The sequence below is a fragment of the Chiloscyllium plagiosum genome, unplaced genomic scaffold (genome assembly GCF_037043375.1).
Source record: "Chiloscyllium plagiosum isolate Xiang-an unplaced genomic scaffold, Cpla_swu_hap1 HiC_scaffold_5, whole genome shotgun sequence".
In the NCBI taxonomy this organism is placed as follows: Eukaryota; Metazoa; Chordata; class Chondrichthyes; order Orectolobiformes; family Hemiscylliidae; genus Chiloscyllium; species Chiloscyllium plagiosum.
Genome location: NW_028270143.1, coordinates 97,724,936 through 97,748,484, shown reverse-complemented (window position 1 = coordinate 97,748,484; position 23,549 = coordinate 97,724,936). Strand labels below are relative to the sequence as shown.

The window sequence follows — 23,549 nt, the reverse complement described above, 5'->3', positions numbered from 1 at the left end:
ATGCTATCTTTAAAGTTCTGCCATAATTCTGGCAGACTGCGTGGAGTTTGCACATTGTCCCCGTGTCTGCGTGGGTTTCCTCCGGGTGCTCCGGTTTCCTCCCACAATCCAAAAATGTGCAGGTTAGGTGAATTGGCCACGCTAAATTGCCTGTAGTGTTAGGTGCAGGGGTAGATGTAGGGGAATGGGTCTGGGTGGGTGCGCTTCGGCAGGTCGGTGTGAACTTGTTGGGCCGAAGGGCCTGTTTCCACACTGTAAGTAATCTAATCTAAAATAATTATTGGCCTTCATATTCTAGGTTTCTGTCTGCTAAAGTTCTTTTATTTTAAATAGTGAATCTCATAGCTTTATACTTTTCAGAAAAATACAATATTTTCACATTTCCACAAAAAAACAAAGGTACTGTACTGAGAATGTAACAGCCTGATGAAGTTTTCTGCTGCAGTAAGACTCTTCCAAATCTTTGCAAACTGTAGTGATATTGTACATGCTGCCTCTCTTGCTATTTTTGGTTAAATTGCTGATACAACAAAGTACCTAGTGTGGTTATCGTTGATCAATTCTTTAAACTTTTCTTAGTCAAGGTCTTGGGAATTTTCAATGCGTTCCTTGTGTCTTGATTCAAAATGGTGTTTAAGCTTGGAGGATTTCATTGCTTCATGAGTCAAAGTTCTGTAATACAAACATCAATAAGGGTTGGGGTGTTCTCTATCATCCACTCAGAAAATTATCATTTTCAAATTATCATTGTTACAGAATTGTCATTTTGTCGTTGAATCCGTGGGGGTTTTCTGGAAAACAACTAATCTCCTTTCCCTACTTTCACACCTCAGACTCTTAAGTTTTACTTCTGTCAAGTGTCCATCCAAAGTACTTTTGAGAACATTAATTGGCTTGACTTCACCATCTTTTTATGTTATTCAAGCTCTTTCGGTTATCCTTGGTTTGTTTTTTGCTTTATTTTGCAATAATTTGCCAACAGTCACTTCATTCTTATTCTTCAGTTGAAAAATAGACAAAGTTAAAAACCACACAACATCAGGTTCTAGTCCAAGAGATTTATTTGGAACCACGAGCTTTCAGAATGCTGCTCCTTCATCAGGCGGTAGTGGAGAATCTTATTCTCCACTACCACATGATGAAGGAGCAGGGCTTCTAAATGCACCTCTTGACTATAACCTGGTGTTGTTTGATTTTTAACTTTGTACACCCCAGTCCAACGTTGGCATCTCCATGTCAAAAATAGACAAGTTGTTCACTTTAAATACACCTGCTTCATGATTTGCTGTATTTTCCATGTTATTGACATTAGAATCAGTATGTCATAGTTCTAGTTAACAAATCACTCATGCTCATTGTCAGTGCTGTTTTCTACTTTTTTTTTGCATTAAGCTATTAAAAGCCCTAGTGGATTAGCATTTTTGAAATACCAGATTCAAACCAATGTTTGATATTAACCCTTAGAATATTTTGAAAATTTTAAGAGCTACTTTCAAACCAGAGTATTTCAGAAATAGCTGTCAAGACTTTCAACTTGCACAAGAAATTCATAACTGTTGAAGCACAGTCAAGAACCAGAAACTAGCCTTGAAGTATTCAGTGCAGTCAACTGCAAGTGAGAGTGCTGGAAGGATGATGTCTGAACTCAGAACATTAAACCATGCAAGAGAGCCTCCAGACGCTGCACTGGTGTTTTCATGCACCCTGGTCAGATATTGTGTATACACTTGAGGAAGCTTTTTTTGTTAAATGCAATAAAATGATAAAAAAGCACACAACACCAGGTTATAGTCCAACAGGTTTAATTGGAAGCACACTAACTTTCGGAGCGACGACAATCACCTGATGAAGGAATGTCACTCCGAAAGCTAGTGTGCTTCCAATTAAACCTGTTGGACTATAACCTGGTGTTGTGTGATTTTTAACTTTGTACACCCCAGTCCAACACCGACATCTCCAAATCATGCAATAAAATGGTGTACTTATTTAAAATAGTATTAATAAGTTACCAATAATTGCCAGTTGCTTGGGTATAGACATTTAATTATAACCATCAATGCTGCAATAATCAAAGATAATTTTTTTGAACCTTTAACAGTTCATCTTTTTTTGTTCATTTTGTTTGGTTACCACAGCTACAATGTAAGTCCTGCTTATAAAACTGTATTGTTGGTCATGCTTAAAATGACTGATCGAGGAGATGCAGAACTATGTGTGACGTTATACGAACGGGTGGGGATCTGGGTTCTGGCCTGTTCTCTTGGAAAGTCTCAGTTGTGCTATTGCACATCAGTGGATAGATCTTTACAGACCAGAGGATGAACCCTTTATAAACCAGGAGAGTCACTGGTCTAGATTGATGAAACTACTTGTATTGACAAACATTCAAGAGAGCTGCCTTACTTGCACCTTGTAATAGAAATTCTCAATAGAACCAGTGGAGCCCTGGCGACGTATTTTTTCCGCCAGGTGCGCAACCTCAACTACGACACGCAGCTCCTGTTCGTCGACCGTGACGGTTTGGAGGTCGCCCTCAAGACGCTGCCGGTCTTTTACCAGGGCCTGATCACTGTTTGGAACATGGTTGAATCGCGTTGCGCCTGCCCTCCGGCTGGAGTAGCGGCTGTCGTCAGGGAGCCGTTGCTCAGGAATCGCGGGTTCGAGTGGCTGTCGGAGGGGAGGGCCGTGGCAGCGAGGGTGACCAGGGTCGGGGACGTGCTGGGTGCCGGGGGCCTGGGCTGGACACTGCCGCAGGACATAGCGAGCAGGGCAGCGGTAGACGTCCGGTACGTGGCCACCGCCATCCGACGCCTTAAAACAGCGGTGCTCAGACCCGACGTAGTGCACCAGTTGGAGGACGCTCAGGTGTGCGGTGGGATCCCGTCCGCGCTCACCCCAGCCCGGACGGAATTTCACATTGGCCCCAAGGTCCCATACTTCCCGCGGGAGCCTGTGCCTCACAACCTGAGCCGCCTCCGGAATTTTAATTTTGTTCCCTTCCAGGGGGTAAAAAGGCGGGCCCTATCAAGACTGCTGCTGCACACGGTCCACCGCTTCTCCCTCATCCACCGTCCAGACACGCCTTGGCGTGCCCATTTGCCACCGGGCGGTGGGGATCCCCAGTGGAGGGCTCTCTACGCGGGAGTCCTCTCCCTTTCTCTCGGGGATCTGGGGTGGAGGGTGCTGCACGCAGCAGTCCCCTACAACCTGGTTCACGGACTCCCAGCCCAACTGTTTGTTCTGTGGCGCTGTGGGAGTCCGTGGACCATGTATATATTGGGTGTGGGCGTTTGCACTCCCTTTTTGATTTTCTCAAAAACCTCCTCCTCTGCTTTTGGTTGCACTTCAGTCCCACGCTCCTGATCTTCGGGCACCCGGTACAGAGGAGGGAGGGAAGGTCTGAAGACCTCCTCGTGGGTCTGCTCCTGGGCCTGTCCAAACTGGCCATCAACAGGTTGAGGCAGCGGGCGGTGGAGGGGGTCGTTAGGGCCGACTGCCCGCCCCTCTTCCGCGGTTACGTTAGGGCCCGGGTGTCCTTGGAGAAGGAGCACACGGTGTCCACCAACACCCTGGAGTTGTTCAGGGAGAGGTGGGCGCCGCAGGGAGTGGAGTGCATTATTTCTCCCTCCAACTTTATTTTGATTTAGTCCCTACCCTCCCCTTCACTGTTTTGATCACACAGCACTGCCCTTTGATGTGAAGGGCAGTGTTTGTCACTGGCCACCCGGGTATTTTCCTATCTTCCTGGTGGTGGAAATTGAATAAAGATTTGTGCACTTTGTGTCTTTCACTGTGTCTCACACGTATACACACACACCATGGGTGCTGGGGAAAAAATAAGCACTACCGCACTTAGGTGGTAGTGTGGGGGTTAAATTAAAAAAAGAAATAAAAAGGGAAAAAAAAAGAACCAGTGGACAGCCTGTGCTAAATGTAAAACCTTTTATTTTCCTATTTAACTTTCTCCCATCCCCTTTCTTAAAGAAGTTAATTTATGCTGGAGCGCGGATTGCCTTCCAGCGCCTTGCCCAAGTAATGAGCAGAGTCTGAGAATGTCAATACGTTAATCAACTGTGGGGAATAATCAAACCAATTATTCTCCCCACTCAATGTTCTTGTATATTTCTGGAAGAGTTTAGGGAATTAAGATTTAGAGCAGAAATCCTGAGGGAGTTTTATCTTTTTTAATTTAGTGATGCACAGGCGAATCTTAGTGCTACACTAACAGGTAATAGAGCAGGGATTTCAGACTGAAGTTGGGCCTCCCTATGGTCCAGCTGTATCGACCATCAAAAGATATTTGCAGGTTTATGTCTTCATTTTTGTTTCACAGTAATAGTCACAAACCCATATAAACAGACCTGTTAAATGAGGACTGTTTTGTTGATGGATGTAAGGGGCCATTGTTTTGAGGGCTAATGCATGCTCTTGTCAAATTTATAAAGTCATTGTGAGATTACTAATGCAGTTGGATTTAAAAAAAACAGTTCTGCCTGTTTGGAAGGATCTTGGATTAAGGATATAGGTGGAAGAAAATAACTTATTTTCTGGAAGAAAGAAAATTTCATTACTTTGAAAGCATTAGCTTCCCTCATTGTCAGAAATTGAGAACTAGAATTAATATATAACCACTCGTCGTCTTTGTGTGTGAAAACACTTTTATAGCGAATGCTTTACTTAGGAGTTGCAATGACAGTTGTTTTCGTGTTGATTTACTATTGGTAATAGGTTATGATAATATTAAAACTACTTTTCCTTTCCCATCAGACATGCCACTTCACGTGAGACGGAGCAGTGATCCTGCACTGATTGGTCTTTTATCTTCTGTAACGGGACCTAACCATAACTCAGCAGAGCCATCACGCAAAAACCCGACCCGTTGGTCCACAACACCTGGCTTTCCAAAACCAAGCCAAACATCCAGTAGTCTTGACAGAAAAAAGGTGGGTTCACGGTTTTGTTGTTCAGTCTGTATTTAAATTGTTGTTGCATATTGGGGCATCTCGAAGCACTTTACAGGCAATGGCATTTTTTTTAAGTGTAGTCACTGTTGGAATTTAAATAAGGTGCAGCAAAAGAGACAACATTATTTGATTTTCCTGGACATGCAATTTTCTGGTGAACTTTAACTAAATGAATTTATAAGATAAATACACTGTAAAGGGTTTTTTAAGTGAGCAAGAAGCTAGCGAAACCTATATCCTCAAAGGACAAGAGAATGAGAGTGTACAATTTGCATAACCACAGTGGTTGATTTGTACAACTGTGACAATATTACATTGCTTTAAAAATGGGAGTGTACTAAATTGCTGAGAAAAATGTTTTCATAAAGTGATGCACATTGACCCTTTCATGATAAATTTGTTTGTTAAAATATCACTTCACTAATCCTATTTCAATACTAATAGCTGCCAATACAGACTCATCCTGCGCAATGTTTTTCCTTCACTTAGTGATTGCTACTTACAAATTCTGATGGTATAAATCTACAGCCTTTGTGTCCTACATATTTTAGTTTTGTTTCCAATCCTTTGGCTGAGTCACATTTTATTACAGGATAAACTGCTGTAATATCTACAATAGAGGCCTTTTGAGAAAATTCAATATGTAGCCTTGTTCGAACCACATTCTTCTGGAGCTACCAATCATTAGCATGCCTTTAAATGTCTAAAGCTGTGCAGCAGTTAATTGGCTAGAAAATGTCAGAACTACTTTGAAATTTGATAAGGCAGCAATATAAGTGATTTGATCATTATCTCAGTGCTGTTAAAATGAAGACACTTATTGGAGATACTGAAATAGTTGAGATGATTGAGTGTAAACCGCATTACTTGTAATGGAAGTAGGTGTTGAATGGCTTTTAGCTGCTTGTACAGCACAATCTGCATATTAGACATATGAACATAAGAAATAGGAGCAGAAATTGGCCATTTGGTCTTCAAGCCTACTTTACAATTCAAAAAACTCATGGCTGATTTTCCTTCTCAGTGCTACCTTCAATTTATCCTGTGGAGTTGTTATTCAATTGCATTTGAAGAGTAGCCTTCGTCATTTCCTTTCTCTCATGACGATTCATAGAATTTTGGAAATTATATTTTGGAGAGGGACTATTGAGCCCATCAAACCCACGAATCTGGCAGTTTTGCAAATAAAAATGATCCAATTGCCCTTCGTCCCCACCTTATATAGCTTCTTTTCAAAAAAGAATGATATGTTGTGCCTCAGATCATGATTAAAAACATTTCATGTTTTCTTAATATGCTGCAGAAAAAATGGTTTTGGCAACTTTATCATACTTTAATAATTCTTATTCTATTCTAAATTCATTATTGATCCAGCACTCAAAGAAAAACATTCAGCCAACCTCTCAAAACTTCGATGATTTTGAAAACGCTATTAATCTTCCCTTAATGCTCTTTGTTTCTTAAAAAGAAAATTGAACGATGGAATAGTTTTGAAGCCCAACTTAGTTTGTTGCCAAAACCTGCTGAATTATCTACTTTTGCATCACTCCCAGGTCAGCAATATCCATTCTAATAATAGTTTTGACGTTCATAGCCCATTTGGTAGTTTGCCAGTATACACGAGCTGTATGAGTCGCCAGCCCTCTTTCACTGTCCTGTTTACATAGACTGAAAATTGATTTTCTTAAATAATTGCCTGTGAAGCACTGTATATACAGATAAAATATACTTTCTGAACTGCCCCAAGCCAGCCCAAGGGATCAGATAATTGAATAAATTCATTTTTTTAATAGTGTAAAGATGGTAAAACTAAGTTTGACCTTTTTTGCACTTCATGGGTTTTGATCCCATTCACCTTGAAAGAAAGTTCAGCAGGGAAATGTTATTTTGGTAAATTTGGTGATGGAGGAGATGACTGCCACCTTGACATCATAACTCAAAGAGAGACTATGTTTATCAATTTGAAGCAATCATCAAGAAAGTAAACAAATCAGATGTATTGACAGCGGACTTGCATTTCATTTATCAGATTTTCGAGTTCTGCCTATCATAAACATCCAGAGTACATATAAAGCACCCTTCAATAGTGACATCTTTTAATATGAAGTCACCTTTAATCTACTGTGCCAGTGTTAGCTCAGAAGATATGCTTCAGAGTTAGAATGTCTTGGGTTCACTTGTGTTTATAGTCTTAGCAGATACTTCACTGAATTGCTAAGGGAATGCTGTTTGGTGCAAGTGCCACTTAACATCATCATGCCACTTCTCATTGTTACACTAGAACAGTCCATAAAGATAACTTAACATAAAAACCAAAGAACTGTGGGTATTGGAATTCAGAAAGAGAAATTGCTGGGAAGAGTCAGCATTTGTAAAGAGAAGGTTCTCAACAAGGGTCACTGGTCTCAAAATGTTAAATTTGCTTTCTGTCCACAACTGCTGCTAGACCATCTGAGTTTTCCCAGCAATTTCTGTTTCTGTTCAAAAAAGTACTTCCTGTTTTCTCCCAGTTGACTTGTAGCAGCACCTTTGAGATCAGACCTTGGTTCTGGGCGGTTTCCTTGGTGAGCTTTGGTGAAGTCTACAGATCATCTGCAATTTTGGTTTTATCACCATGCGCAGTTCAAACATTAACTTGGATGGGATAATGTTCACCATTTCAGCAAGAACAAATGGAATTCTGTAAATTGTAACTGCTTTATGTAAACTTGCATACCACCAAGTTGTAAAGTCAGATACATTAATAATAAAAAGGTCAGCAAAGACAAAAGAATTTTATCCTGCATACAGATGATAGTGGTACTGATTGAACTTGATTTTAATTAAATGTCGAAGCTTAATGATTGCCTGCTGAAGATGAAATAATTCTCTGATCCTGTGTTTGCAAAATTACACAGAAGGAAACAACTCCAAGGAATCCAGTGAATGGACAGGACAACTACAGGAGTTTACCGAGAGATGCTGGCCATTGGTCGAACCAGTTTCAGCGAGATAATGCCCGATCATCTTTAAGTGCCACTCATCCCATGGTGGACAAATGGCTGGAAAGGCAGGAACAGGTAATTTTAATGAAATTTGCTCCATAGAAATATCGGGCAACTTGGTGTGTTCATGAACTAAAAAGCAAAAATCTGCAGGTACTGGAGATCTGAAACAAAATAAAAAAGCCAAAAAGCTCAGCTTTGTCAGCATCGGTTAATGTGTCAGGTCCATTAATGTTTCGGTTGTCGATCCTTCCTCAGAAGTTGCATGCTCATGTTAACCTTGGCATAGATTCTGTCTTGATAGTTATGGTACATATCTTCTAATCTACCTATTCAGAGATGTTATTACACACATCAGGAACAAATGGAACTAGAATCCACCCCTCCTGGCTCAGAGGTAGGGACACTGCCACTATGTCGCAAAAACTCTTCTTATTCAGCTGTCTGTGTGAGAATTGCAGTATATGTGGCATTGATGGCAAAACTTTCCCCTATTCTGCTGTTAGATGTGGAATTTTTCTTCCGTGTTGTGCAAAGACTAAAGGTAACATGTATTGTTTTTAAAAAAAAAATCCTTTTGTCAGCAACATCCTTCCATTATGTTGGCAGTATGAGGAAATGCCTGGTTTAAAATCTACTTGGTGTTTTTCAGCTTTCTACTTCATTCAAAAGCAAACTGTTCACTAATGTCATCCTGTCTAGAGTCCACTGCTAAAATAATTAAAATCACAGTTCCATTGTAAGTGAAGGAAATGGAATGTCTACGTTGTCCATGTGTAGTTTACAATGCTTTTTTGAGCAAGTGAGTTACATTTACTATTCTTATGTGGTAACAACAAGACAGTTTCCAAAGCATTGTTGGTAAGTTTTCTGTTCTGTTGAACAACAAAATCTGCACAATTTCATGACTTGCTAGAAGTGGCTGTTCTACACTTAGTATTATGTGAAAAAGAATTTAATGTGCAAATAAAAATGAAGTAAAACAAATTGAGTAACTTGGATCTGATAAGTGTATCATGAAAAATAAAGAAGAAAGCTAATGAAATACTGGCCTGTATATCGAAAAGACTGGAGACTGGATGCAGAGGTTATGCTGCAGTTATACAAAATCCTGGCTAGGCCCCACTTGGAATATTGAGAGAGAATCTGGGCACCACGCCATAGGAAGGATGTATTAGCTTTGAAAGGAGTACAATATACATTTACAAGAATGATAACTTAACCCCTGATGTCCAGGTATTAGGAGAAATTAAACAAATTATGCCTCTTATCTCTAGAATTTAGAAGGGCAAGAGTTGATCTGATCAAAGTGTTTCAATAGAAGAAGACAGCGTAGGTAAAGATAAGCTATTTCCACTGGTTGGAGATTCTGGAACGAGGGGACATAGTCTGAACACTAGGGCCAGACCATTCAGGAGAGATGTTTGCAAGCACTTATATACACAAAGGGTGATAGATGCTTGGAATTCTCCTCCACAAATGACAGTGAATGTTGGACCAGTGTTCATTCCAAATCTGAGGTAGTTAAATTTTTGTTAAGCAAAAGTATGAAGGGATGTGGTCAACAGCAGATGTATGGAGTTGGGCTACAGATCAGCTTTATCTCATTGAATGGTGGAGCAAGGCTGAATAGGCTACTCCTGTTCTTGTGCTTCTATGTAACATGGTGTCAGTGTCTATAAGGATTGTTACTAGATCACAGAGCATGATGTGTTGGCATTTGACATTTCAGATTGGATTAGCCTGCCAATACATGTATCAGGATATCTGATTCAACTAACTTGCAACATTGAGGCCTGGAGTTGCATCTTTCTACAGCCACAAAATAATCGTGGACAATTTTTGGGGCTTTAGGTTTTGTGTAAAGCTTACAGCTCATGATCAATCAGTGTTAATGAATAGTTAGGCTTCAGACATCGCTGGCCAAAATAAGCCAAAATACATAGTCATGACTACATTTAACAGGGCGCGCTGACCTAACCCTCAGCTCACCCTTTCTTCATAAGGTCTCCAAATCCTTGAGTCATCTTGACCGTTTGGTCAATAAGGATCCTAGATCTCCATCCTGATCACTCCACCAAGGGAAGCAATCTTTTGCTGTTTATCCATTGTACTGTTCTTGGGTTATACTTGGTGACTGCTATCTCAGCCCTGTTCCAACTCACCAAGTGGCTGTCGTTCAGGCTCCACTGAAAAGTTGATTCCCACAATTCATTTCCATTCTCTCCCATCCATAAATATACCAATCCTCTCTTTATTTGTGCTATATTACTGCTATTTCCAGGTGTGCCTCCCACACACAACATTCCTTTATTTCACTCACTTGGAATCCCATTTCCCAACTTTCATCTTGCAGTTTTCCTTTCCCACTTAGCCTGCAAACTCCCTGATTACCCTCCCAGGCCACTCATACAATTGCTCAAGGATATTCCTTTTGCACTATGAGTCTGCCATGTAATCCAAGATGGCGCTATGATGGAGGTAAGGGACTGGAAAGCCATGATTTTCCTTCAGCTCCCAATATTATTTAAGAAAATGACCAAAACTGCTAACTACTGGATTTATTTTAGAACCTAGTTACTATCGCAACCGTTAAGTTGATAGCTATTTTATTATTGGACTAATTCTACTGTATAGTCCTATAGTCACATCATGCAGTAGATGATAAAATTGTGCACATGATAGTACAATTACTTTTAGTTTGTGTATGCATGTAGTTTTTAATAGAGAATTCTGTTAAAAATAGATATAATTTGCAAAGCACATGACAGTGTGTGGCTTTGCCACATGCTGTTATGGGTTTTGTACCAAATAATGCTCTTGATTTTTCCTGAAATAAGTTTTTGCAGCTGGTTTGCTTGAACTCATTGATAGACTGTCTGGAAAAAATGACCTATTTTACTTCCAACTGGAAATTTTTGAGAATTTGCGTGTGTTCCTCTGAGCTGAACTAGATATGTAAAGTTTGGTCTGAGCCAGCTATTGAGTAGTGATGTTTCCTCGCAAATGAGTGGCAGTTTGGTGTGGATCCAATACTTGTGATTTTAAATAATGCATGACAACTGCATACCTTCATGGTTTCAACGTCACTCAGTGTCAGTTAACTGCTCCATACAAATATTTTATTTGGAGATATAGAATTTTTCTACTTAGTGTTACCAACTGCCGCCTTGAAGCTGTATTAAGAGAAATAAGCAGCCTCTCGCCTCAAACAATCCTGTAGTTATGGACGAATGTGGCACTAATCTGCCTAGAGTAGGATTCAATGGTGCGGTTCATGTCACTATCAGTATAACACTGGTATTGTCAATAATCCTGGTCTCAACCCAAGAGGCTCAGACCAGGTTTATTGACAATACCAGTGTCATTTTGATAATGACATGAACTACACTTCTGAATTGTATTCCAGGCAGTTGTGCGGGTGTTTACTCGCATTCAGAATGTCTGTTAATTGATTTATTCTATACGCCATAGAGTATCTGCTTTAAAATAAGCATATATATGTATGTGATAATGGTTGACGTATTTCTGCAATGCATGACAAAGTCAAATAATCAAGGGCACATGTTCCTGGTAGCATTGCAAAGATAATATGTTTAAGGTGTTACTGGAATATTCCTTGTACTGTGCGGCTGTAAAATTAAATGCCTCTGGACATGCCTGAGGTAAAGTCCCATTTGAGCTAGTTTTCTGGTTCTTTCCAGTGGCCTTATGAATATTTTTATTTCAACTTAATTGACTCATGCACACTTTACCCTCAGTGCCATTGGATGGATGAGGCCATGAATGCTGCGAAGTTCACCATTTAATTAGTAGCATAGCAATGCAAATGATTATTCTTTTGATCTTTTAAGGTAAAATGCTTCAAAATATTCTATTGGCTGATGCAGAATTTTAGTTTATTCTCATTTTGTTCAGCATTAATTTATAAAGGTGATGTTTCATTGAAAATATTCCTAAGCTGGAAGATATTTGCATCCTTATAATATCATTCTGGCTTTCTCTTTCTCTGTTGCTGTGAGGCATAGTATTGTTAGCAGGTAGGCCATTTCCTGTTACTACAGGTGCCCCTCTGGGTCTACTTTATTTTTTTCTAACCAATCTGTTCAGACATGATATTACATACCTCTGGGTCAGGTCAAACTTGAACCTGGTTCTCTTGATCCAGAGATAGGGACATGACCACTGTTTCACAAGAGCCTCCTCTTGATCTGCTTTTTTTCCCTTTTTTTTTAATATCTGAAAGTGCTATCAAGCACAACTGAGCAACTTCCCCACCAACAAAATCATTGTGACTTTTTTTCCATGGTTTTTCCATTAAGTACTAACTACCACCAGTAATGACCTGTGTAGTCAATTCCGTATTTAGAAATGAATCTCGTTCTTGGCATTGCAAACTATCAAAGGCAAAGGGTTGATAGGGAAAGCGGGCAGAGACTAAATCGAAATGGAGTTGCCATGGGAGTGGGTCTGCTTTTTTGTAAAAAAAAAACATATTTTTCTAATCCACCTGTTCAGCCACGTTGGATGGAACCCAGGCTTCCCAGTCCAAGCATAGGGACACCACCACTGCACACAAGAGAACTCCTTTAATTCAACACACCTCCAAGGCAGGTGGGACTCACCCACATGTTTGTATATTTTGAATACAGACAGAGCTTCCCATATTTTAAGGATGAAGAAGCCCAGGTGCTTGATAATGCACTCCAGAGGGTTCAGAAGACACAGCATACCTCTTTCATTTTGCTGTTCCTTTACAGTCAAATCATTGGCTGTCTTTTATGAACTCAGACTGCAAACTCCAATTCCAGAGTATTCTGATGCTCAGCAAAATTGTTACCAATCTAGTCATGTACATTCAGACATTCCAAACATTTTGGCTTCTTCCTCTTCTACTGGAAGAAATTAAAGTAATTGCAATCACAACTTCAGTAATTCCAGTGAGTTTCATGCCTTACTTTTTTGTAGGGTTTCCCCTGTGACCCTTGTGTTATAATTCACATTATGACAACATATGGAGAGTTGGCTGTTCTGTGCAAAGCTCTTATTCCCTATCCCAGCCCCCACAGTGAATTTGAATAGTTTGACACCTGGAGAGAAAATTGCATGCATTGAACATTTGACAGAAGTGGGTCATGTCTTGCAAGGTCCACCTGTAAAAGTTATATGCGTGTTCTGATGGGATACTGGCTCCAGTCTTCCTTTCTGGCAACAATTCTAGCAATCCTTTTTTTTAAAATAAGGACTGGATTGCAAGGGCTGCCACCACCACCACCCCATCCCTGTAACCCTGCACTAACCATGGCTAATTTACCTAGCCTCCATATCCCTGGACACCGTGGGCAATTTAGCATGGCAAGTCCACCTAACACATCTTTGGACTGTGGGAGGAAACTGGAGCACCCAATGGAAACCCTTGCTGACACGGAGAGAATGTGCAAACTTCACACAAATGGTCGCCCGAGGGCGGAGTTGAATCCGAGTCCCTGACACCATGAGGCAGCAGTGCTAACAACTGAGCCACTGTGCTGCCCAGAGTATTGTTGAGCGTTAAGTTGTGTGCATGCAAGACCGTTATCTGGATGGTTTAATAGATATGAAATACATTATTATGGTATCGTAATGTCTGACTTATCAGAGTTTGATCCTTGTGTATGTATGCCTTTATAAAATACTGAAAATCGGATATTCCATTTGTGACCTATGATCCAACAGCTGCTTATTCGAGTCCCATAAAGTTGTTTTAGTGACCCACACAGAATGAGGCGATACTATGTTTTTCACAACTTGCAGCGTTCTCACACTGCGGTTTCCAATCACCCCCAACAAAAGATATATATGAAAATTGTGCTTATTTAAGCCCCATTTGTGTCTGAATTTGAGGATTAAAGTGGCCATGTCATGTGTTTAAAGCTTATGCCTTTGTTTTGCATTTGCTGTTCAATTTCAGACTATGTCCTTAAATATGCCTGGAAGTCATTCATAGAACATAGAGCATAGAACAATACAGCACAGAACAGGCCCTTCGGCCCACGATGTTGTGCCGAACATTTGTCCTAGCTTAAGCACCGATCCATGTACCTATCCAATTGCCACTTAAAGGTCACCAATGATTCTGACTCTGCCCCTCCGACAGGCAGCGCATTCCATGCCCCCACCACACTCTGGGTAAAGAACCTACCCCTGACATCTCCCCTATACCTTCCACCCTTCACCTTAAATTTATGTCCCCTTGTAACACTCTGTTGTACCTGGGGAAAAAGTTTCTGATTGTCTACGCTATCTATTCCCCTGATCATCTTATACACCTCTATCAAGTCATCCTTCTCCGTTCCAATGAGAAAAGGCCTAGCACACTCGACCTATCCTCGTACGACCTATTCTCCATTCCAGGCAACATCCTGGTAAATCTTCTCTGCACCCTCTCCAAAGCTTCCACATCTTTCCTAAAGTGAGGCGACCAGAACTGCACACAGTACTCCAAATGTGGCCTAACCAAAGTCCTGTACAGCTGTAACATCACTTCACGACTCTTGAATTCAATCCCTCTGCGAATGAATGCTAATACACGATAGGCTCTGTCCACCTGAGTGGCAACTTTCAAAGATCTATGAACATAGACCCCAAGATCCCTCTGCTCCTCCACCTTACTAAGAACCCTACCGTTAACCCTGTATTCCGCATTCTTATTTGTCCTTCCAAAATGGACAACCTCACACTTGGCAGGGTTGAACTCCATCTGCCACTCCTCAGCCCAGCTCTGCATCATATCTAAGTCCCTTTGCAGCCGACAAGAGCCCTCCTCACTATCCACAACTCCACCAATCTTCGTATCATCTGCAAATTTACTGACCCACCCTTCGACTCCCTCTTCCAAGTCATTAAAAGAAATTACAAACAGCAGAGGACCCAGAACTGATCCCTGCGGAACTCCACTTGTAACTGGGCTCCAGGCTGAATATTTACCATCTATCACCACTCTCTGACTTCGACCGGTTAGCCAGTTTTCTATCCATCTGGCCAAATTTCCCTCTATCCCATGCCTCCTGACTTTCCGCATAAGCCTACCATGGGGAACCTTATCAAATGCCTTACTAAAATCCATGTATACTACATCCACTGCTCTACCCTCATCCACATGCTTGGTCACCTCCTCAAAGAATTCAATAAGACTTGTAAGGCAAAACCTACCCTTCACAAATCTGTGCTGGCTGTCCCTAATTAAGCAGGTGTCTTTCCAGATACTCCTAAATCCTCTCCCTTAGTACCCTTTCCATTACTTTGCCTACCACAGAAGTAAGACTAACTGGCCTGTAATTCCTGGGGTTATCCCTATTCCCTTTTTTGAACAGGGGAACAACATTCGCCACTCACCAGTCCCCTGGTACCACCCCTGTTGACAGTGAAGACGAAAAGATCATTGCCAACGGCTCTGCAATTTCCTCTCTTGCTTCCCACATAATCCTAGGATATATCCCGTCAGGCCCGGGGGACTTGTCTATCCTCAAGTTATTTAAAATGTCCAACACATCTTCCTTCCTAACAAGTATCTCCTCTAGCTTACCAGTCCATTTCACACTCTCCTCTTCAACAATACGGTCCCCCTCGTTTGTAAATACTGAAGAAAAGTACTAATTCAAGACCTCTCCTATCTCTTCCGACTCAATACACAGTCTCCCGCTACTGTCCTTGATCGGACCTACCCTCGTTCTCGCCATTCTCATGTTTCTCACATACGCATAAAATGCCTTGGGGTTATCCTTGATCCTATCCGCCAAAGATTTTTCATGCCCTCTCTTAGCTCTCCTAATCCCTTTCTTCAGCTCCCTTCTGGCAATCCTGTATCCCTCCAATGCTCTGTCTGAACCTTGTTTCCTCAACCTTATGTAAGCCCCCTTCCTCTTTACAAGACACTCAACCTCCCTCGTCAACCAAGGTTCCCTCACACGACCATCTCTTTCCTGCCTGACAGGTACATACATATCAAGGACACGTCGTATCTGTTCCTTGAAAAAGTTCCACATTTCCACGACATCCTTCCCTGACAGCCTATGCTCCAAACTTATGCTCCTCAGATCCTGTCTTATAGGATCGTATTTACCCTTCCCCCAATTGTAAAACCTACCCTGTTGCACGCACCTATCTCTCTCCATAACCAAGGTGAAAGTCACAGAATTGTGGTCACCATCACTAAAATATTCACCCACTAACAAGCCCATCACTTGTCCTGGTTCGTTACCAAGTACCAAATCCAATATGGCCTCCCCTCTGGTCGGGCAATCTACATACTGAGTTAGAAAAGCTTCCTGTATACACTGCACAAACACCGCCCCATCCAAACTACTTGATCTAAAGAGCTTCCAATCAATGTTTGGGAAGTTGAAATCACCCATGACTACTACCCTGTGACTTCTGCACCTTTCCAAAATCTGATTCCCAATCTGTTTCTCCACATCTCTGCTGCTATTGGGGGGCCTATAGTAAACACCCAACAAGGTGACTGCACCTTTCCTATTTCTGACTTCAGCCCATACTACCTCCAAAGGCAGGTCCCCCTCAAACTGCCTTTCTGCAGCCGTTATACCATTTCTAATTAGCAACGCCACCCCCCCTCCTTTTTTACCACCCTCCCTAATCTTACTGAAACATCTGTAACCAGGAACCTCCAACAACCATTCCTGTCCCTCTTCTATCCATGTTTCCGTGATGGCCACAACATCGTAGTCCCAGGTACCGATCCACGCCTTAAGTTCATCCATCTTATTTCTGATACTCCTTGCATTGAAGTATACACACTTGAGCCCATCTCTGTGTCCACAAGTACTCCCTGTCAGTACTACCTTCTCCACAGCCTCGCTACATTCTTGGACATCCTGACAAACAGCTAGCCTACTTGCTGGACTACAAGTCCGGATCCCATCCCCCTGCCAAATTAGTTTAAACCCTCCCCGAAGAGTGCTAGCAAACCTACCTCCCAGGATATTGGTGCCCTTCTGGTTCAGGTGCAACCTGTCCTGCTTGTACAGGTCCCACCTTCCCCAGAATGCAGTCCAATTATCCAAATACCTGAAGCCCTCCCTCCTGCACCATCCCTGCAGCCACGTGTTCAACTGCACTCTCTCCCTATTCCTTGCCTCACTGTCACGTGGCACCGGCAACAACCCAGAGATAGCTTCCAGCCTAACTCCCTGAGCTCCTGAATGACCTCCCCACCCCTCTTCCTACCTATGTCATTGGTGCCAACGTGCACCACGACTTCTGGCTGCACACCCTCCCCCTTAAGGATTCTGAAGACACGGTCCGAGACGTCTCGGACCCTGGCACCCGGGAGGCAACAAACCATCCGAGAGTCTCGCCCATGTCCACAGAACCGCCTGTCCGTCCCTCTAACTAAAGAGTCTCCTATAACTAGCACTCTCCTCCTCTCCCCCTTTCCCTTCTGAGCCTCAGAGCCGGACCTCGTGCCAGAGACCCAGTCACTGCAGCTTACCCCTGCTAGGCCGTCCCCCCCAACAGTATCCAAAGCGGTATACTTATTGTTGAGGGGAACGACCACAGGGGATCCCTGCACTGCCTGCTTCCTTCCCTTCCCACCTCTAACTGTTACCCAGCTACCTCTGTTCTCTGGCGTAACTATGTCCCTGTAGCTTCTATCTATCACCCTCTCAGCCTCTCGAATAATCCTCAGTTCATCCAACTCTAGTTCCAGTTCCCTAACTCGTTCTGTGAGGAGCAGGATCTGACTTCATTTCCTGCAGATGAAGTCGGCAGGAGCATCGGTGGTCACCCCTACCTCAAACATCCTGCAGGAGGAACATTCCACTGCCTGCGCTGCCATTACTCGACACTTCGTCTCCAAAACAAGAACACTGAGTAGCTTAACTGTGGACTTTAAAGTTAGGTTAGAGGAGGAGGATGGGAGGGAGGACCCACTATGTAGGGCCTGGGGTCTAGAACACACCCACTCAAATATCAATCACTTACCTTCCCGATGAGCTCTGCGCTCCAACTTCACTTCCGCCCAGCTCGCGCCACTCTCTGCTGTGAAAAGACCGTTGGCGTCGAGGTAAGTTCTTAAATATCAATCACTTACCTTCCCGACTCGCTCTGTGCTCCAACTTCACTTCTGCCCAGCTCGCACCGGTGCCTGCTGTGAAAAGGATGTTGCCTTTTTCGAACATGACCAGATTGTTCATGGAGTCAGACAGCGTAGAAAGAAGTGCTGCGACCAACCGTGTCTATGCCAACCAGCAAACACGAAACTAATTCCATATAGAGTCATAGAGATGTACAGCATGGAAACAGACCCGTCGGTCCAACTTGAGCATGCCGACCAGATATCCCAACCCAATCAGGTCCCACTTGCCAGAATCTGGCCTATATCCCTCCAAACCCTCCCTATTCATATACTCATCCAGTTGCCTTTTAAATGTTGCAATTGGACTAGCCACCACCACTTCCTCTGACAGCTCATTCCATACACGTACCACTTCTGCGTGAAAAGGTTGCCCCTTCGGTCTCTCTTATATCTTTCCCCTCTCACCCTAAACCTATGCCCTCTCGTTCCGGACTCCCCCACCCCAAGGAAAATACCTTGTCTATTTATCCTACCCATGCCCCTCATGATTTTATAAACCTCTAGAAGGTCACCCCTCAGCGTCAGAAACTCCAGGGAAAACAGCCCTAGCCTAGTCAACCTCTCCCTTTAGCTCAAATCCTCTGACTCTGGCAACATCCTTATAAACCTTTTCTGAATCATTTCAAATTTCACAACATCTTTCTGATAGGAAGGAGACCAGAGTTGTCTGCAATATTTCAACAGTGGCCTTACCAATGTCCTCTACTGCAGCAACATGACCTCCCAACTCCTGTACTCAATACTCTGACCAATAAAGGAAAGTATACCAAACGCCTTCTTCACTATCCTGTCTACCTGTGACTCCACTTTCAAGGAGCTATGAACCTGCCCTCCAAGGTCTCTTTGTTCAGCAACACTCCCTAAGACCTTACCATTAAGTGTATACGTCCTGCTAAGATTTGCTTTCCCAAAATACAGTGTCTCACATTTATCTGAATTAAACTCCATCTGCCACTGCTCAGCCCATTGGCCCATATGATGAAGATCCTGTTTGTAATCTGAGGTAACCTTCTTTGTTGCCCACTACATCTCCAATTTTGGTGTCATCAGCAAACCTACTAACTATACCTCTAATGCTCGCATCCAAATCATTTATATAAATGATGAAAAATAGTGGACCCAGCACTGATCCTTGTGGCACTCCACTGGTCATAGGCCTCCAGTCTGAAAAACAGCCCTCCACCACCACCCTCTGTCTTCTCCCTTTGAGTCAGTTACCTGCACATGGTCCATTGTTGGCATTTTAAGTGCTTGTCTGGATGCTTCTTAAATGTTGGGAGAGTAAATATCTCGACCATCCTGTCAGCAAGTGTGTTCCATATTTCTACCTCCCACTGGGTGAAACATTTTTTCCTCAAATCACTTGGCAGCATCTGTGGAGAGAAATCAGAGTTAGCGTTTCAGCTCGAGTGACCCTTCTTCAGAACACCATGTCATAACAGCCTTCCACCGTATTTGTAGATTTTAAGATAGTCTGATAAGACTGCACTAGAGATGTTTATTTGTCGACACTTGTATTAAGAATGCTATTATTCCCATCTAAGATCTGAGGTGCCAGGAAATGGTGCCAGACAGACTTTGTTAAACTTACCAGTCATTTGTAACTGGTTAAATTTGTTGACATAAGGCCAGATTAATGAAAAAAATGACAAAAATAATGGAAATAAAACCTCTTTTTAACATGACTCAAAGCCTTTATCAGACGAAAAACGCACATTTATATGAAACTTATTGCAATCTCAAATTTCCAAAATACGTAAGTGCAACACCTAAATGTGCCTATAATTCTGTTCATTAGACCTTGGTTTTCCAGCAGAGGGAGATTGCATTCAGAATTCCATTTTACAGTTCATCTGACTTTGTTTGCCATTAAAATAATTGGGGAGGGTGCAAAATAGGAATTTGATGCAATCTTCCTTGAACACTCAAGAAAAATTGTTCTGAAGTTAAGATTTTCGTGTTGATAGCATGTGTTAACTGTGGCATGGTTGGTAGCAGACCCACCTGTGTGAAGCCCTACTCCAGGGCTCAAGTACAGATTTGATCCCCCCCACCCCTGCAAGTATCCATATGTCCAAGCAAGAAGGTGAAGGTTCCTGTCCCACCTCCCAGTGTGTCCAAATATGTCCAGTCAGGTTGATTAACAAATCTTTCATAAGTATGGAATTGAAAAGACAGTTTGTGTGCTTATCAACCTGACTTTGCCAAATTTATGAAAGTTGGATATTTGGCATTTAGAGCAAGAGTGAGACAAATCTATGTTTGGTACTGACTTTTTATTTATGGAACAAATTGCTTGGTCCTTTGTTGGTATCTATTTTATTACCACCTCAGTGTGTTGTAAGTGAAACTATTTGTATGGACGTGCCTTTCATTATAATGCAGACTTAGTGCTTCAGAAGCACAGGACATTTACTGTATGTGAGACTTGTTTGTTCTCAGGATATAGCAAGACTGCATTTATTACCCTCTCTAGTTCAGCTATGAAGGTGAGCCCCCTCATGATTTTTTATGGTAGGTCTGAGACTTCAAGTTATTGACTGAGTGCTGATGAAGGATTCATTGCCTGTATCTGTTAGTATAGTGTGAGACTTGAAAATGGTAATATTCCCATGTTTTTGACCCCTTAACAATCTCAATCTTGTGAAATGATATTCAGGTAAATGAGAAATTTTGCCTCACGTTGTGACAATAAAATACATTGCAGTTTCTCACCTGAATGCAGCTTCTTGCAGCAGGATAGCAGAGGTGAAAGTCGGTGCTTGAGGAGTAGTATTATAATCCTGTGCATCTCCACAATGTGTTTATCCTTCAAGTCAGCACATATATTATGACATCCTCCTGATAGCTTTGTACATTACAACAGTGGCTACAAGTCTGAAAGTACTTGATTGGCTTTGAGACATAGGGAATTTCTTTAAGTTGGGCAAAGTGCAATATGACTGCAACCTCTTCACTTGATTCACAGTTGGGGATATAATACGAAGAGGCCTGACAGCCATACTGATTCATAAATTTGACTGTCAATTCTTCAAACTCCAACCAGTTACAAATAACTAGCATGTTTCACACTCCCTTTCTGGCATAATCTACATGTGCATATCATGTAAAAGATCAGCCACAAAATCATTCTTAGTGTATGCCCCCTCAAATTCTGCTGATGATAAAATAAAGGGATATTGAATTGAATGGCAAGGTACCTGCCAGAAGGGTTCGTACCTGGATGGTACTGAACTTTCAAGTTGCACTTGCAGCTTTCCAGGTGAGTGATGCATTTTCCAAAGCTCCTAAGGCTGTAGAAATTCCTGCGGCACAGTTTCTACAAAGTGAAAAATGAACTCAGCACATGGGAATCATCGAAATTCTAGGAGCAGGAAAAGGTGGTTTGGCCCTTTGAACCTGCTGTGCCGTTCAATATGATTATGGCTGATCATCTGTCTCAATGCTCTGGTTCTGCTCGTGCCCCATTCTCTTTTATCCCTTTAGCCCTAACAACTATATCCAACTCTTTCTTGAAAATATTGAGCGTTTTGACCTCAACCACTTTGTGTGGCAGAGAATTCCACAGGCTCACCACACTCTGGGTGAAGAAATTTTCTCCTCGTCTCTCACAGGATATTAGTGATCTTATACTGAATGAAGATAGTGCTTATGTTTGTTTAGTGGGCTGAAGTGGTCCTGTTGAATTATAGTCTCATTTAAGTGTTCAGTTGGACCTCTTACAAGTTTAAAATAAGAGCACCAATTAATTAGTCACTGTAAACCTATAATTGGCAGAAGTTGTGGAAGGAAGTTTACTATCTCCCATGGAAATCTATTTCAATTCAGTGACTATTATAGATGTTTAAACTGAGGTGCTCTGAGGTGGAAATCCTGTTTTGATGGTTTTATTTTGCACTTCGACTGCACTTACGCTGATTATCCTAAGAGCTGATGAAACGTGCAGTGTTCACTCCAGTAAAGCAGTTCATTGGCATAATTTGATTTCTGCTTCCTGGGGAGCTGACCTCTATAACGTTATTGGTCTTGTTGTGCAGCCGAAGAATACTCAGAATCTGCTGGTGTAAGGGAGGCATTCACTTTTTTTAACAAATATCTTAACTGTGGCTTTGTTTTGCCACAAGGCTGCAAGAAAGAGCCAAAATCATTGCACCACTTCCTGTGATGATGTATACTGTCTTATTTATATATCATCCAGACTGAACCTTCATACTTCACTGAATCTTCATTGAGTTTTTTGGAGAAGTAACAAAGAGGATTGATGAGGGCAAAGCAGTATACGTAATCTAATGGACTTCAGTAAGGGGTTTAACAAGGTTCCCCATGGGAGACTGGTTAGCAGGGTTAGGTCTCACAGAACACAGGGAGAACTAGCCATTTGGATACAGAACTGGCTCAAAGGTAGAAGACAGAGGGTAGTAGTAGAGGGTTGCTTTTCAGACTGGAGGCCTGTGACCAGTGGAGTGCCACAAGGATCGGTGCTGGGTCCACTACTTTTCATCATTTATATAAATGATTTGGATGTGAGCATAAGAGGTATAGTTGCTAAGTTTGCAGACACCAAAGTTGGAGGTGTAGTGGACAGCGAAGAAGGTTACCTCAGATTACAGTGGGATCTTGATCAGATGGGCCAATGGACTGAGCAGTGCCAGATGGCATTTAATTTAGATAAATGTGAGGTGCTGCATTTTAGAAAGGCAAATCAGTACAGGACTTCTGCACTGAATGGTCAGGTCCTGGGAAGTGTTGCTGAACAAAGAGACCTTGGAGTGCAGGTTCATAACTCCTTGAAAGTGGAGTCACAGGTAGATAGGATAGTGAAGAAGGCATTTGGTATGCTTTCCTTTATTGGTTAGAGTATTGAGTACAAGAATTGGGAGGTCATGTTGTTGCTATACAGGACATTGGTTAGGCTGCTGTTGGAATACTGTGCAGTTCTGGTCTCGTTCCTATCGGAAGGATGTAGCAAAACTTGAAAGGGCTCAGAAAAGATTTACAAGGATGTTGCCAGGGCTGAAGGATTTGAGCTTGAGGGAGAGGCTGAACAGGCTGGGGCTGTTTTCCCTGGAGCGTCGGAGGCTGAGGGGTGATCTAATAGAGGTTTATAAAATCATGAGGGGCATGGATAGGATAAGTAGACAAAGTCTTTTCCTGGGGTTGGCAAATCCAGAACTTGAGGGCATAGGTTAAGGGTTGAGAGGGGAAAGATATAAAAGAGACCTAAGGGACAATGTTTTCACGCAGAGGGTGGTGCATATGTTGAATGGACTGCCAGAGGAAGTGGTGGAGTTAGGGTTAGATTGGGTTAGGATAAGTGGTGAAGTGGTAGATTGGGTTAGGATATCTGGTCGGCATGGAGGAGTTGGACTGAAGGTCCGTTTCTGTGCTGTACATCTCTGTCTCTATGACTACTTGTACTATATTTTCAGTAGAAGTGGGATTCAACCCATACATTTTAATCTA

At 42.2% G+C, this 23,549-nt stretch overlaps 1 protein-coding gene across 5 annotated transcripts in view; it reads left to right on the top strand.

Moving 5' to 3' along the window:
- The window catches only part of pard3aa (par-3 family cell polarity regulator alpha, a), an 858,224-nt gene that overhangs the window by 409,857 nt on the left and 424,818 nt on the right, over window positions 1–23,549 (top strand). For all 5 annotated transcript variants that reach the window (XM_043690628.2, XM_043690626.2, XM_043690630.2 and 2 more), the window contains exons 4-5: window positions 4,768–4,943; window positions 7,862–8,023. In XM_043690628.2, the coding sequence (XP_043546563.2) occupies window positions 4,768–4,943; window positions 7,862–8,023 (338 nt within the window). The remainder of the gene's footprint in view (window positions 1–4,767; window positions 4,944–7,861; window positions 8,024–23,549) is intronic.